The sequence below is a fragment of the Pholis gunnellus genome (assembly GCF_910591455.1).
Source record: "Pholis gunnellus genome assembly, chromosome: 8".
Lineage (NCBI taxonomy): Eukaryota > Metazoa > Chordata > Actinopteri > Perciformes > Pholidae > Pholis > Pholis gunnellus.
The window spans coordinates 9,776,830-9,793,124 of NC_136534.1; the positions used below are offsets into that span (position 1 = coordinate 9,776,830).

The 16,295-nt window shown below is 42.0% G+C and overlaps 1 protein-coding gene across 1 annotated transcript in view; it reads right to left on the reverse strand.

Annotated features, from left to right (window-relative positions):
* Positions 1 to 16,295, reverse strand: part of LOC306699603 (CUB and sushi domain-containing protein 3-like) — a gene marked incomplete at both ends in the record, with an annotated part of 199,653 nt that overhangs the window by 30,101 nt on the left and 153,257 nt on the right. Inside the window, 8 exons of the mRNA XM_079164257.1 lie at positions 677 to 853; positions 3,505 to 3,687; positions 8,526 to 8,699; positions 9,915 to 10,100; positions 12,451 to 12,624; positions 13,240 to 13,413; positions 15,069 to 15,242; positions 16,023 to 16,217. Coding sequence (XP_079020383.1) covers positions 677 to 853; positions 3,505 to 3,687; positions 8,526 to 8,699; positions 9,915 to 10,100; positions 12,451 to 12,624; positions 13,240 to 13,413; positions 15,069 to 15,242; positions 16,023 to 16,217 — 1,437 coding nt within the window. The remainder of the gene's footprint in view (positions 1 to 676; positions 854 to 3,504; positions 3,688 to 8,525; positions 8,700 to 9,914; positions 10,101 to 12,450; positions 12,625 to 13,239; positions 13,414 to 15,068; positions 15,243 to 16,022; positions 16,218 to 16,295) is intronic.

Consider the following 16,295-nt stretch of genomic DNA (forward strand, 5'->3'; position numbering starts at 1 on the left):
CAAAATTGAAAATTATGCCCATACCATTTATCTTTTCTTGTGATTCAATAACAGGCAAAAAGAATGAGGAAGGAGGAATATGGTGATATTCAGAGAGAAGAACAATGTGTAATTTTGTTTGATAGTCACCCTGGTGCAAATTGAATATAGATTGACATACTTCTTAATTACTGCGAGGCTCATTTGCCGAGTACTAGACAATAAAAAAAACGGCCTGACACTTCTGAGGCTTTGCAGGGAGAGAAGGCTCAGAGAGATTTATGTGCTATTTGAAATCTTATACTCTATTTTAGCACCGCTGTTGATCATTCAGAGCGCCTCCTTTTGGCAGACATAAGGAGCTAAATCATCTTCAGGCCTGTCTTTCTTAATTTTTTATCTGCCTTACAGTATAAATGACATGCTTCACTTGTTCACACAGCATAACTGTAGACACTTATTTTGACTGACTATGTGTAATAGGTCAGCAATGTACTGCTATGCATCAACAGGAGCACCCATTCGTCCTTCCTTGTCCTATCTTTAGCTATTTTTCTTCTCTATTTTAAAAATCGACGATATTATTCCAACTCTGCCCAGGTAGGTGCATCGTGTGACTGAGCTAAATGTAATCAACCAAGAAACAATGAAGTGTGCTCTGTAGTGTTTTCTGGTGTTCTGTGCATATAAAACTCACTTGTGCAGTTGGGAGTCATTCCAGACCACGTGCCATTTGCCAGACACTGTCGTGTGGGCGAGCCAGCGAGGAAATAGCCCTCAATACAAGAATACACGATGGAGTGGGAGACGGTTGTGCCATCCACGCGGGAAATACGACCATGAGCAGGCGTGGCTGGGTTCCCACACTGCACCGCTGCAACACAGGGGAGAAAAGAGAGAGAAGGTGAAGGTCACAAGTGTAAAAAAGTAATGGATTTTCTATTTTCCATATCGGTGATTCACAATCCGACAGCTGGGAGTCTCCAAGGTGGCTGAAAGATGACTTCTGAAGGTCTCAAGGTGATTAAAGGGCTGCGAAAAATATATTTCTTCCATATTGTGTCAATAGTAATATGTATTTATGAAATAATTGCAGTTTTGCTTTTGACCCGATATAATATTTGTAGTTTCTTGGCTCTGTCCGATAAGCACTCAGGGGGAACATTCTGAAATGGGCAGATAGAAATCATTGGCAGAGTCCCACATTATGTGTTTGTGCCTCACATCAGCATTTAAAAAAAAAAAAAAAAAAAGAAGCTGTGAACCATACACGTAAAGAACCACTAATCTATACAGCATCACCGCTTTATTAAGAGAGCCTAATGAGCAGAGCTGGCGCAGCAGTACACAAATCCCCATCACACCTATCGATGACTCTTCAGGAAATGAAGTGCAGTTTGTGTATTGTCAAGTCTCATAGTACATCCACGGTAATGACATTTAGTGCTGTATAGAAACACCAAGAGCACTTTTAGTTTGATCAAATTTGACAAAAATAATAATATTAGATTAGATACATTTTTAAAAATGTAACTCAAAATAAATAAATTAAAAAGAATAACCAATAAAATGAACAGAGAACATATACAGCACATTCTAAATAAACAAATATATGTTCGAAAGGAGTAAGCAGAAGTTAACACTTAACAAGAACTTAGCATGCAGAATTATTTATAATACATCAAATACATGAAATATCACTCCTGGCAATAAGCACATATTCCATGGAAAGTGTTGCTTCAGATGCACAATAGACTTTCTACAGTGAACTGTTACATCAGTTCCAGAACACACCAACAAAAACGTATCCCTGCAGAGGGGAAGCGACAGAGTTTGTTTCATGTGCTTTTCTTCTGCTCCAAATCATGTCTGATTACAAGCTGATTTGCTCTCTCAATCACCTAATTGCCTGGAAAATCTGAAATAGTGATTTTAGCAGGAGGCAGATGTGTTGTATGTGCGATAGTGATTTCTCAATTACCACATGTGCGCGCACACTCACACACCCCCCCCCCCCCCCAAGGTGCAAATGCATCACTCAGGCACATACCCAAACACAGCAGGTGCCATCATACTCACATTAGTGTACTGTAAATGCCCACACAAGCTTATGCACACACACACACGCCAAAAATATAGTACGGGAGCCTCTTTGGCTCCTCTTTTTATAATTCAAGACAGACATGATGACAGACAAACAAAACAGGCCCTGATGGTATTGTGAAAATATTAAGCTGAATATCCACAGTGACTGTTTCCCAGAGACTGTGAAAGGTTGTGGATAATGGATGGATGGGTTTTAACACTAGACAGGGCTTTAGATCACAGACAGACAGCACTGAAACTCATTCAGGCTCCAGTGAATCTCTGGCCCCTCCCTCCTGAGGTGGAGGGACGGCTAAAACAATCTTTAAATCAGGAGTTCAGCCGGGGGATGGAGAGATAAAAAGGTAGTGGAAGAGAGATGTGGAGTAAAGGGGGGGGGGGAAGAGAGAGAGAGAGCGAGCGAGAGAGAGAGAGAGAGACATATGGAGTAGTGGACGGGGACGGAGAGACAGCCAGGAAATGAGATTAAGACAGAGAGAAATCAGGGAAAAAGCAAAAAAAGACTGACAGCAGGGGAAAGAAAGGATAAAGATAGAGACGCACAGTAAAATAAGGAGAAACAAGAGAGATGGGATAAAACAAAGATATACAGAGAGTAGTTCAGAGAGCCTATCATATTAAAAATGTCATTAGCACTGTGCCAACCTGAAGGACAGTAAGTAGAAGAAAGCAGAAGCAGTCACACATTTGCTTCCATATCCGGTTGACCCCTGGGGGTAATTTATGCAAGATGTAGAGCTGCCGTTCAGTGAACTAATATCTCCAAAATCCACAGTGATCCATTTATCACAATCCAAAAAGAACTTGGCTTTAGGTGTCTGGAATTAATGAATTTTTTGGTTGCAATCTGGAAGCTAGTCACAGTCACCATGTGCTGGCAGGAAACACCAGACTGCAGCAGAGAGATACTTATCCATCTGGTGCAGTACTGTTTGTGAGCTTTTGCAATCATTTGTGTGCATAGGTGTGGATGCACATGAGCATCTATCTGTACACTCGATGCACAGTCACGCTGTCTTTGTGTGTAAGACACCGCTGGTTACAGTTTGAAAATGTTCGATACTACAGCTGATGAGAGGTTGAGTTCCATACCAAAACAAATTTAACAAAGCGAACATATCAAATTCATCAGTGGGTCATTTTAAAATTAAAAAAATAAGAATTAAAATATCAGTTCTCCCCAATCTCCCCAAGCCTTCAATGGCAGCTTTTAATATTTGGTGCTATGAGTGCTTCGATGCCTTATCCTAGTGCATCTCTCTGTGTATCTGTAGAAGTTTCATGGCGTCTGTGGGCCTGTGTGTGAATACGTGTGTATGAATAAGTATGTGTGCATTACCTCTTTGTATGACCCCTATGCGCTCCCCTCCTACGGTTTCATAAGTAACATCACAGATACATTTGACAGCGTTCCCTTACGTTTGCAGAATGGCTGTCTGCCCGACCAGGTCCCGTTGGGGAAGCAGATCCTCTCTGCCGACCCGTACAGTGTATGTCCCACTGCGCAGGTGAAGCGCACCTTGCTGCGCACTTTGAAGTTCCCTGCCTCCCTGGTGGCATGGACAGGTGTGCCAGGATCCCCACAGGTGCCTGCAGAGTCGCCTGCAATGGGAGATAACCAGACAGGGGGGCAATGTAAACAAGACTCCGAGGAAGCAATCCGTTTCAACTGTCTATGTTTGTGTTTACAGATGGGCCCTTTTAAATTGGTACGGCAGTGAATTACCACACAATGTTCCTGTCAAGCAGAGGGACAATACAGAGAGGGCTTAGACTCAAACTGTACATCTTTTTAGTCCTCCATGAGGCAGCTATAAAACACACAATGCACCAATGAGCAGTTGTCACCGCGCCAACAACCTGGAGGACCAATACCTTACACTGCTTTGACACCAGGAGCTTTCTGTCCATAAAAACAGCAGGGCCAGCATTAAAAGGCAACCAGCTGTGGTTATGAGAAATGATGAATGCAGTTTGACCTCTGATGCCAAATGCGCTTTCACTATCCTGAATTATCTCTCCTGTCTTTTGTTCTGTGGAGTGCCTATCTTGCACATCTATAAATTAACTTGTATAAAACAAGATGCTGTGGCTCTTGTATAGTCTCTCCTCGTGTTCTCAATTAGGCTCACCACCAATGGGTGAAAAAAAGAAAACGTTCTCTATCTGAGCCAGAGAAAATGAGAGAAAGATGATAGGTATGAAGTCAGGGTGGTTCCATAACTACGGAACATTTTATGTTGTGATGAACAGCAAGCAAAGCGGAGTGTCAGGACGGAATTCAGGGGTTTTTGTTTTTACTGGGGACATCCTCAGAGCAAAGGGAAAAGAACATAACACGCATGACAATAACCACCACTTCCACCGCCGCTTCCGTTCTCACAGAAATGAAACCAGCGGAGGCAATAAAAGACAAAAAATGTTTGGCATCAGAAGACAGGGTATCACAGAAAGAGAGAGATAAAAAGGAACAGACAAAGCCGAAAGTACAGCTATTCAGAGAGACAAGAGAGAAAGACAGACAGGTTGATCACTGGTGTTGTCTGTACAGTTCAGTATGTGTTGTCTCTTTGTGAAGGATCTGTGCTTTATTGGCTGCGAGAGATCCTGTTCCTTGAGCTTGGCACACACCCTGTGCATCAGCTGCGGTAATACTGGACTTGTTGACAAAGCCTTACTGGACAAACAAGCTCATATCTTCTACACGCATCCCACTGCTCAAATGTGCACAAACAGGATTTGTCAGGTCAGGGGCTTAGAGCCAGAGATGATTAGTGTGTGTGCGTGTGGCTGTGGTAAGCAATGAGTGTGTGTGAAAATAAGTGTACCGTTGCCGACCATGGTATTGCATATGTCTGTCAGAGAGTGTACTTGTTGAACGTGTGTTTGAGTCTTCCTCTCTGTCTGTGCCTGTACTTGCATACACTTGTCTTTGCAAGTGCATGTTAAGTATGCATACTTATTTGTTGCCTGTGTTTGTGTGCATGTCCACTTGTGTGTGCACATATGTGTGTGTGTGTGTGTGTGTGTGTGTGTGTGTGTGTGTGTGTGTGTGTGTGTGTATATATATATATATATATGTCTCACAGCAGCTGTCGGTACTTCATTAGACTCCTTCGGTTAGGTGAGGCAGCCCGGCTCGGCATGTACTGTGACAGCTATAATCTCTCTAATTGGGATGTTGGTGGATTTGGTCTGAATCTGAGTTAATGTCTGTTCACCAGGCTCCCTTTGTGAGGAAATAATAAGGCCTTTAACTCAGCCATGCAGCGCACAAAAGGGGAATAGCTTCGCAAGCAGTTTTAAGGCTCCTCTTACTAATTAACGAAGGAGGACAGATGAGAGGAAGGATAGACGCATGGATGGATACATAGATGAGAACTGTTGCGGAGGCTGGGCTGGACTTCTGAGGAATTCATAGCCCAAATTATGGTGTTGCTATCGGTGATGAACACTCTCCGAGAATACAAATGTGCCATTTAAATAATTTCTAGTGCTACAGATAAAGCTGTCTATAGACTCCGCAGCAACCTTTCTGCAAATAAACTTTAAAATCCAGAGGCTTTAAACATACACTAACACTTTTCCGGATAGGTCATACATTTAGCTAACACTGCAGTAGTAAATGCATCACCTCAGATGGTTTTTGCTAATGTGCCTGTGAATTTGCTGCATCACGACTTCACATCCTGTAAGCAACAACTCAGTTAAAGCCGCGTTGTGGTTCCAACTTCTTCCAACAGCTGAAACAGATGTTCACTTTCATGGAAATGAATTCATCAAGCCTCTGTGCAGCAGTACAGAAAATTGAGAATGCAATACATTGAGATGCATCGAGATTAGTTGTGAGATGTTTACACAAAAGGTGTCTTTTTTTCCATTGTAAGTTGTCGATTTCATAGTTAATTAGAAGCACTGATGCAGTGCAACGATGTGAGGACAATGCGTTTACACTGTAACTACCACCTATAACCAACATCAATATTAATGATGTATCATAGATATTATATAGTTTCCTACAGGTCACAAAACATCGATATGATCATGATTGGGTCTTGCTTCCGATTCCATTTTCAATCCAATGCCATTCATTTTCCTATCAGCATCTGTTCAAAAGTGTGTTGTTGTAATGTGGCTCACCTCAGCACATCCTTTTTGTTTAGCTTGGTAAGTCACAGCATCGTTTATTATGACTGAAACCCTCTGGTCACTGACCCAGGACTCTTATTCTGCGGCACAAATTCCTCCACAGGGGTTTACTCTCTAAACAGCAATTGCTCTTTGACAATTTAAATACTCGGGAACAGATTCATATTGGCTTTTCTTATCTCACTTTTCAAGTGATGAATTGATGCTGATTAGGTTTTGGACAAGTTAAATGAAATGCACTGAATCTAGTTTGGTATTAAATGTGTTTTTCCCAGATTAAAGCAGAGTTTATTGGCCGGGTTTCTTCGAAACAAACATAGGCAGTAGATCTCATGTTGGTGATGCACTGCTCAGAGTGAGTGATGAAATGAAATACAAAGCAATGAAAATGCTCACTTTCCTTGTTTGTCGTAACAGTAGGATGTTGATCTACATGTAAGCATCTCGACAATATATACCAAATTGCTTTTAAATACTAGGCTGAAGAAGAAAAACATTTGTCCACCTTGCAACACTCCTTCTTTTGGCCACACGCATTACAATTACATGCTATTTTAGATTTGAAGGCTATAATTTCAAGCCTACAATATTAATTGTAGGCTATTTGGCTGTACACAGCAGATAATTATGCAGGTGCAAACAAATAAATACTCCACAACACCTCCGTGTCACTCCTTCTATTCTGCAAAAAGGATATCATGAAAACTCTGACAATGAGATAGGTTTGAGTCTCTGCAATCATGGGAGTTTAACTTCTCGACTGCCTCGCTACTTTCCAACTGTCTCAGTAAATACAAAATATTGAAGGTGAGTGGAGAGTTTGCACTTCCATTTAAAGAAGAAGAAGAAGAAGAAGAAGAAAAAAACCCACCGTCATACGAGTCTGCTTACAAACATTACTTCTGGGTCAGTGAGTTGAACAAACCAAGTGAACATTCAGTAAAGAGAATCCACTTAAATGGTCAGGAATGCTTAAGTGAGATGGGAGGGAAGAACTCAGAGGACGGGGGACGGGGGACAGGGGGGGGTGCATTTGTAGTTCTGCAGACATAGACTACACTTTCTTTCAGGTTTTGAGAAAACAACAAGAGAAGAGCCTGCAACTAAATGTGCTGAACACTGGACACAGGAAATTCTGTTAAAACTTTTGGTTGCCAGAGTCTGCATTCAGGTTATGTCAGGGGTGATATCTCTCACCCGACTGATTGTTCTATGTAGGAAGCAACATTTGCTCCGACACTTTCTTTGGCTGAGGAGTGAGGTCCCAACTCCCTATCACTGAATCGAAGAGGAATGATGGGCAAGGGTTATTGTTTGGGTTATTTCGTACTGATCCACCATCAGTGTACTTTGACAGTTACATCAGCCAAATGCAGATACGTCAGATAAACCACAACAGTGCCTGTTCTGAAAAATGAAATGCAGGAACTGCTTTGAGTAAAGGGGGAATCTGTGGACAATAATGGTCAGATATTTTGTTATGTAGGTGCACTTTTAAAAAGAAATCCTGTAAGAGCCACAGTGGCTGGTAAATATCCTGTGCTTGTTTGCTCTTTACACAGGCTCTAGCCAAATATCCAATCAATGCCAGGGCTCCCAGCTACTAGATGTTTGGTTATGTTTAAAATAAATTCTGGCACAAATACAATGGAGTTTATTTGAATTTTGTTTGAGAAATTGCATTTAAATAATTCAAAAGCAACATGTCTCTCTAGAATGTGTGTCCTGATTTGTCTGTATAATCCAGAGAGATTGCTGTGAAAAGTTTTCATTTGAACGACTTACTACCAAAGAAATAGTCCTTATGAGAACTGTTGACAGTGGGCTCTGTGGAGTATTAGGGCCATTGTTTCTCGAAAAAAAATGTAGCTGCTGAATTTTTTAAGAGTCATCTTTTATTGCTATGAACTACACAAACAGAATTCCATTAAACTCCATTATATTGGGGTGATGGCATTAATCTCAGACAAAGATATCTCAAAGCCTGGGCAAACAGAACTAACATCTGTGTGGCTTGATATCACTAGAGGTAAGTGAGAAAATATGTTTTAACATGTGCGGGTAAACAGAAAACCTCTGCGTAGGAAGCACAGACCAAGTTACAATAAAAGCAAACTCTACTTAACAAATCAAACAACTATCACTCTGTAATACGATACTGATTTCAGTGTCATAAGGAAGAGTGAAAGAGAAAGACTTTGTCGTGTGAAAGCATGCAGGAATGCTTGTGTGTGTGTGTGTGTGTGTGTGTCTGTGTGTGTGTGTCTGTGCACACGACTATATTTGTGTACCTGAGCAGTGGGGCAGTGGACCGCTCCAGTGTCCGTTCAGTTGACAGGTGAGTGATGAGTCTCCTATGAGCTGACGGTCCCCAGAACAGGAGTAGCGCACCGTGGAGCCAAAGGTAAACGTCTCCCCGCTCATCACTCCGTGGGGAGGTGTACCTGGGTGGCTGCAGTCCACCTCTGCATGACAGAGAGTGAGGAAATAACATGGCTCAGCAAAAATCACCACTCACAATGACGCTGGTGAGACAACCCAGTGTCTTCTGCCGTTAATATATGGCTTGATGAAAGAGGAACAGACATAGTCACATCGCTTGCTGCTTCATCAAGAAACACTTCCGAAACCAACAAGCAGTCCGGTAGCATGTTGAGCTACAAACGCTTGAGTCTATTAGCAGCTCAGGGAAGCTTCTGCAGAGGGAACCATGTGAGAAGACTACTGTGCCTTAATACTAAAACAGACATTGGTTTACTTTTGCAGAGCTACTTCATTGTCATAATCATTTTCCATAAAAGAAAAAGTCAATTTGATGTAATATTGTATATACACTTAATAAAATGCTCACTGGATTGTTTTCAGGACTAAAATCTGATTCGGTACATCAATTGCTGTGCTACTTTATTATTCTTTTGACCTTTACATATGTTTGTGGGTGCTTTCACTCCATCAGCTCAGTCTCATAATGCAAAGGAAATGCCAGCAAATCCAATTTCTAAACAAAGAGTCAGTGAAGCCCGGCGACGTAAACAAACATTTGAGACAGACACACTTTGTGTATCTCTTTAATTAAAATTCCGCTTGATAAAGTAAATTCTGTGCGTCATCGCTCTTCCGTGACATGAAGGGGTTTCTGAGCCTGTGTGCTAAATGTAGAGTTTTACTCTTGATCATTTCACGAGAAATAGGTCATTACTGTTGGCGGCCTCACGCAAAAGTAGAGCGCATGAAGAGCCAGGTGTTTGAGAGCAACATTAAAACCTCAGATAACCCCTACATCTCATAGACTGTTCTAGAATTTCAGCGTTTGGTTTTGAGGGAACATTAGCTATAGCCTGAACAACTGGCCCTATGACAGTTTCTCCATTTCTCCATTAAACACAGTGCAACATAACCATAAGCCACTGGGGCATCGAACATTACACAGATGCTCTCAGCCACAGCATTTAGAAACTTGAGCCATTTAAACTCTAGAAGCAAATGAGGACACAAACAAGGTTGTGGACACTCAATAGAGAGTGAAACTCTTGCTTCAATTAATTAACTTTTGCACAAATGCACCAATTACGGAGAAAAGACAATAGGCCGACGCACTGAACAATGTACAAGAAAAAGACAGGAGAACAATGTGATTTGCCAGTTGATCGCAAAGGAAATACTGAAAGTAGCCACTGTACCGATGCACTCTGGTAGAGGTTTGTCCCAGTGGCCCACCGGCTGGCAGGTGAGCACCGACGAGCCGAACAGGTAATATCCCGGGTTACAGTCGTAGAAGACCACGCTGCCGAATGTAAAGATACCGTGCTCAATCTTACTCTCCCGGATAGAATTAGCAGGGATACCTGGATCTGTGCAGTTCACCACTGAAAGAAAAAGAAAATAAATATCTTGTTATCATGTTATGCCATCATGAGTCATTCAATTAGTTCAATCATAACGGGAGAATACAGACAGCAGAATACTGAAAGTAGCAATCAAATACATTTTATTTACTGCAAGGATATTCCAGGCTAGACAGACTTTTTATTTTATTTCAGGCAAATTACTGCTGGAGCTGCATACTTGGAAGAAAAAAATGGAGTCTTATCTACACTCTTTACCCTAATTATTCCTCAACATGGCATCGAGTAAAAAAACAAGACAGCACATATATTAACAGGCATGTGGCAATCTGCCTAATTAACTCCACCCAGCATCTTCACTGGGGATCTGACTTTTCTTTCCTGGAAGCTTTGCAGTCTCCTTTGTTTGGAGCCTCATTTGCATAAATTATATCTGTCAGCATGCTCCCACAGAGAGTTAATAATAGAACTGTTGATATGACCCGATCAGTGGCCTTTTCTGTTTATTTAACAAATAGGAAGAGAAGTGAGTTCAGGCTATATTTAAGCATTGTCAATGATAGTATCACCTAACGCTTCCTCCTAAAAACAAAAGAAGTAAAGGCACGTCTATCGTCACAAATTCACAAGCATCCATTTAAGAGAGTCCCTAAAACCTCACCGCTTGTTTAGACAGCTGAAAATAAATGAGGGTGAAATTAAGCTCAGAGCTACATTTAAATTAAATCAATAATGCTAATATGCGGAAAAGCTATCTAACTGTGAGATAATCTTAGTGGAAACAAACAGATTTTGACAAAGGGAGTCATGACAGTTTAATGTGATTTTACTCTTTTGATCTTTTACCAGGTCCGTCTCTATGGTGCCATTCACAGTAATGAAAACTGTGTCTCTTCACATCTGACTGCCAACAAAGCTCATGCCAAGAGGGATATTTTTAAATGGGCAAAGTCTGGCAAATGTAGCCTCGGTCGACGAGAACCAGAGGTAGCAGACCAATTAAAGACACAATGGATATCCCTTAAATAGGCTTTCTTTAATTGGGTTTTAATGATTACTTCCTGATTTGTTACCTTGTTTTATAGAATGTTTAAGCCAGTTGAGATCACATGTACCTACATTTAATCACAGCTTCACACTGCAACAAATATCTGTAATGCTAGAAGCATTTTCAAAAGCAAATATGAAAAGGCTCTTTTTTTCCCCTCAAAGAATTGTTAAAATAAATAGCTTCCATCAGTCTGCATTACATATCTATTGTCGATTTCCATTTTATTTGGGGGGGGAAAAAATGGAAATGGTGGAAAATATATTCGGGAAAAAAAGCATTGTCAAACTGTCAAAATTATTTTGGGCACACAAGAAAAGATTTCTCTGCTATGGTCCTACACAAAAAAATGTCTGGAGAGCTGCTGATTGTTACGCACCACTAATGAGCCTTACCTGGGCAAACAAAAATTGGACACAGCTAAAACACAGCCACCGTCTGACACTCTCAATAAGATGTCTTCCACTTAAAGTAGCCCGAGCTTTCTGCCATCAAAGTAATCTCTCCCTGCAGCAAGCCTTTTGGTAACAACTGGCAGTAAAATTGTAGAAACAATTCCCCATTTTCTCTTCCCGTTCCATACATTCAGCTGCAAGCTCGTTATTGCCATTTCCCTGCTTCTGCTCCGAGGCAAGGGCTCCAGATGTTGTTGCCTAATGCTTTACTCAGACAAGTAGAGCAGATATGGATTTTTCTCATTCAGATCAATAGATGTGTGGACACTTCCTCTATCCATTCTGCTTCTGTGTCAATGCCTGTGCAAGCTGGCGGTCACTGGCCGCTGATTCCTGGATGATCACGATACATCTGCTGGCTTCCGAATTCTTTTGGTCATCCTAGCCTCTGATGCCTGAACCATCACAAAGCACCGGCAAAAGCCATTTCATTCAGTTCCAATGCTTTGGTTGGATCCTACTTCTGCTCGCTGGCAGCTACCTGCTCTACTGACGGCTGGCCTGCTTCACAGGAGCAAGAATTAGATAGAAGTGGCTTCTGTTATCAAACACTAAAACACCTTTAGTTGTAGCGATACACTGACAGGCACCCTCTTCAGAAATGGATAATTGCTGGTGGTTAATGAGATGCATGAGATGGATGTGACAAATCTGTTGGTTCCAAATTCTTGCTGTTTTTGCCCCCCCCCCCCCCTATGTCTCGTCTCCTAAGGCAATGTCTGTTTTGAGCCTTGGCTGAACATGCTGGCAGTGACAAGCAGCTTTTTAGTTCAACTGTCAAGTTACATCTGCATCCTTCTGATACTTTGAGTCAGTCCAGCTGCCAATCATTTATCCTTTCTGCAGGAGCTCTGTAGCTGGACTTTACCTCTGCATGTCGGCGGCTGCTGGCTCCACTGGCGGTTGGCCTGGCACTGGGCGGTGGAGGGCCCTTCCAGGGTGTAGCCCTTGTTGCAGGAGAAGCGCACCACATCATTGTAGTTGAAGCCATCGCCCGTGGTGCGGCCATAGATAGGGCTACCTGGGTGTCCGCATGTGACAGCTGAAGTTGACACGCACCACCCAGGGAGGGTGAGGATGGAAGATGAAATGATGGACACAAAGGGAAGGTAAAGCAGAGGGGGTGAGAAAATACAGTGTGTGGAGAGAGAGAGAAAATTCAATAACCATGATCAATAGGTGACATATAGTGACACCTATCATAGGAATATAATTATCATATAATTAACCTCAAAAGGACAATAGGGTGATTATGAATCCAGACATGATCTCGATTTGGAAAGGGTAAACAGCACATTTCACATCGCATCCCATAAATAGGTGACTAGCAGATTAAGAGTCACATTATGAGGATATGTATCAACTATTGACTTCAGCGCTTCTATAATTGAAGGAGCAGGAAGCTTTTTAACAGTGATTTAAATCTGTAAGAATCTTTAACATTTTTAACAATTGATTTATTTTAACAATGCAATCAAATCATCACATTTAATTACCCCTTTCTTGTAAATACAAATGTACCTATTAAAAGGCACCCTTGTAGAATTACCAAATTTAAATCCAGGAACGAAAAATACAACCATCTCCATCAGTATAACGCACACCTGATCCCTCTGGCAGTCAATGAGGCAGTGAGAATTGGTGTTAAAGCACTTACAGATACAAACTGGGAGCTGTCCAGACCAGTTGTGGTCCTGCTGGCAGATGCGCACTGAGGAGCCAATGAGCCTGAATCCAGGGTTGCATTGGTAAACCACTGTGTCTCTATAACCAAAGTTTTCCCCGATCACCTGCCCATTGACGATCTGCTCCGGTAGACCACAGTGACCGGCTGCAGGAAAAACATACAGCATTGCAAAAATGTTTTACCATTTCCTTAATGTTTCTCTCTCTTTCTCAACAAGATCAGGATTTGTTTTCAGTAAAGGAGGCCATGAACATACAGCACACATCCCCCTATCGATTGTAGTGTCTGAACGCACGCGACAATTCAGTTGTAGCTAATGTGGGGGTCAAATGTGTGCACTAGATGCAATGCGCTTTGCATTAGAAATCATAATTGAACTGTAGCAGCCTATCATTCATGTGGTGCAATACTTAAGTTCAGCTCTCTAGTGATTGAGAATAGTAGCTCGCAGTGGTGTCCACTGAACTAATGGACGATAGTTGCAGGGTAGAAACACAATTTTGATTGTGTTATCACGTTTGAATAACTTTGCATTTTGACAACTGTATTATAAAATGAAATGAGGAAACCGGTGATTTAAAAAAGTCTCAGAGTAATAATGCGGGCAAACAAATTTAGTTTGTGTATTCATGAAACATATTGGATTTGGAAAGTTTTTTTTCAGCTCATTATCTCTGAATTATCATTTCTAAATTCATATTGGCTTCAGCTTCTCTGATGGTGATAACTCAGCTTTTCTCATCTACAGTAGACAGAGGGACGCATGTGAAACTCCTCAATATCTGTGCAATACGCTCATGCACGTAATCGTGTTACTTTCAGCTACAATAACTGCCTTTCAGAGACGAGAAATCTTGCTGAGATTTCCACTGACACTTAAAACCTGGGAAATTGCCACTGACTCTGAGTCTGATTTCCCTAATTCACCCGCGCACCCAAAAACTCAGCCGAGCATTTTATTATCACACTCCACTTGAGAGCAGCCAGATTTTATGAAGATAGTGCTGAAGTAGGCGACTATACCAAGAGGGCCCTGGCTATGTTAACCCCGACAGCCACATTACTAAACAAGAGAGGTGCCCTTCTTTTAATGAACTGAACCAATCTTGAACGGAGCTTGGAGCGCTGGAGCCACGGCGTTGATAAACGGGCTGCAAGGGAAACCGTCACAGTCTGCTGCTGTGTGGGTTTGAATGCAGCGCAAGTAATTACGTATGTCTCATTTTCTTCCACAGTACAGAGCCGAGATGAGCTGTTGTAAGCTACGCTGTAGCCTATTTTCTTGTTTATATATCTTAACAACAAGCTCAAATTGTGCTGGTACAGTTTGGCAAGTGTCTCATAGATTCAGGCCAGCCTTGGCTGTATAAGTGCTCTCTCCCATTTAACAACAAATCACACTGACTCGGGGGGGGGGGGGCTCTACTGTACAGCGCCATGCTTCAATCAGTTTAAGTTTGTTGCAAAAGAAAAATATTCTTCTTGCGCTCTGCAATGTCTGAAACAGTCTGATCTGTGCCAGCCCAAAGGAAAGGAAAATATAAAGTGGCAGCATTGAGCGCCAGCACGACAAAAAAACAGACATCTTTCTAAATATTTGTAGTAATTGGCCATACACACTTGGCAACAGAACCAATTATAGCCACCCTCTGCTTCCCCATCTGGTTCTATTCTGGGCATGTTGGCCCAACCCAAAAAAAAAAAAGCTTATATCCTGTCCGAACAGATCACCCGCAGCGTTTGACCCTGGTGGAGGCTGTCCTTTATGAAGTTAAAGAGAACATTAAGACCCTGCTTACCCAGGCAGTGAGTCTCCATCCCACTCCAAAGGCCGGAGAGGAGACACTCTCTAACTGTAGATCCGGCTAAAACGTAGCCAAGGTTACAGCTGAAGATGGCTGATGCTCCGAAGGTTGTTTGGGTGCCAATTTTCTTCCCATTAGAAGGCGTAGGTAGATCCCCACAGGAAATGACTGCAATAGGATGAAGACGATAGTAAGAAGAGGATGGAGATGGAGGAGGAACAGAACGAAAAATCAAGACACCAGGAGAGTGAGTGAGAGAGAACACGAGAGAGAGAGAGCAAGACGAGATGGAAGTTGGCTTAAATCTTCAGAGTCAATGGGAGAGCGCAGTCATTTACACCCATCTTGCCGACCTTAATGTAATAAAAGAGTGACCTGTACTATATCATGGGGAGGATAATGATGGTGTTTGCCTTTGAAGCACCATCTTTCATCGTGCTGGTTGGCATCTCCTTTTGCCGTTACACAGGCTATTCAGCGCTTTTGCTACTCAAAACGTAGCTCCCATGGCAGCAAAGAGAAGCTTTTATTTCCCATTGCTGCAATGAACTAAACCCAGCCTAGGCTGAGACAGGAGAAAATGAAGAGCAAAAAAGTGCATCATCAGTTAATTAGGTGAGCTGTGAATAAGGTGTTCAATTCTTCACGTCTTGCAACATCATAATCCATGAATCTAGTGTGCCTGAGGCGAGGCAGGACATAGAATAGAAGGGAATTGAACCTTTGTATTCAAATAGTCTAAAAGTCTATCTTTCCTATGAAAGATAGACTTTTGTGGAATTACAGTACATGCGACGTGCGTGCATTCGCCAATGATTTTTTCAGGTATTTTTCATGATAATGCAATGGCAAAAAATGGAAATAAAGGAGATTTCATTTCACGAAACATTATCCTTTTGGTTAGTTCATTGTTTATGTGAAGTGTTGATTTCATGTGTTGTCACTCACTTCTACAACGAGGCCTTTCGCTTCTCCAGCTCCACACCCCATTAGCCAGGCACTGGATGTGGGCGGGGCCAACACGGTAGTATCCGGGGTTACAGGTAAAGATTATTTTAGTTCCGTACTCGTAGTGTGAACCGTTGACGATCCTCCATTTCCCGTGGTCCAGAGAGAAGGAGCTGAGACTCGGGCACATGATGACTGTGCCAAAGAAAAGAAGGTGGTGGGGAGTGGACATTGTTAGTGATACAAATGGACTGACTGTTTCAATTTCTGTCT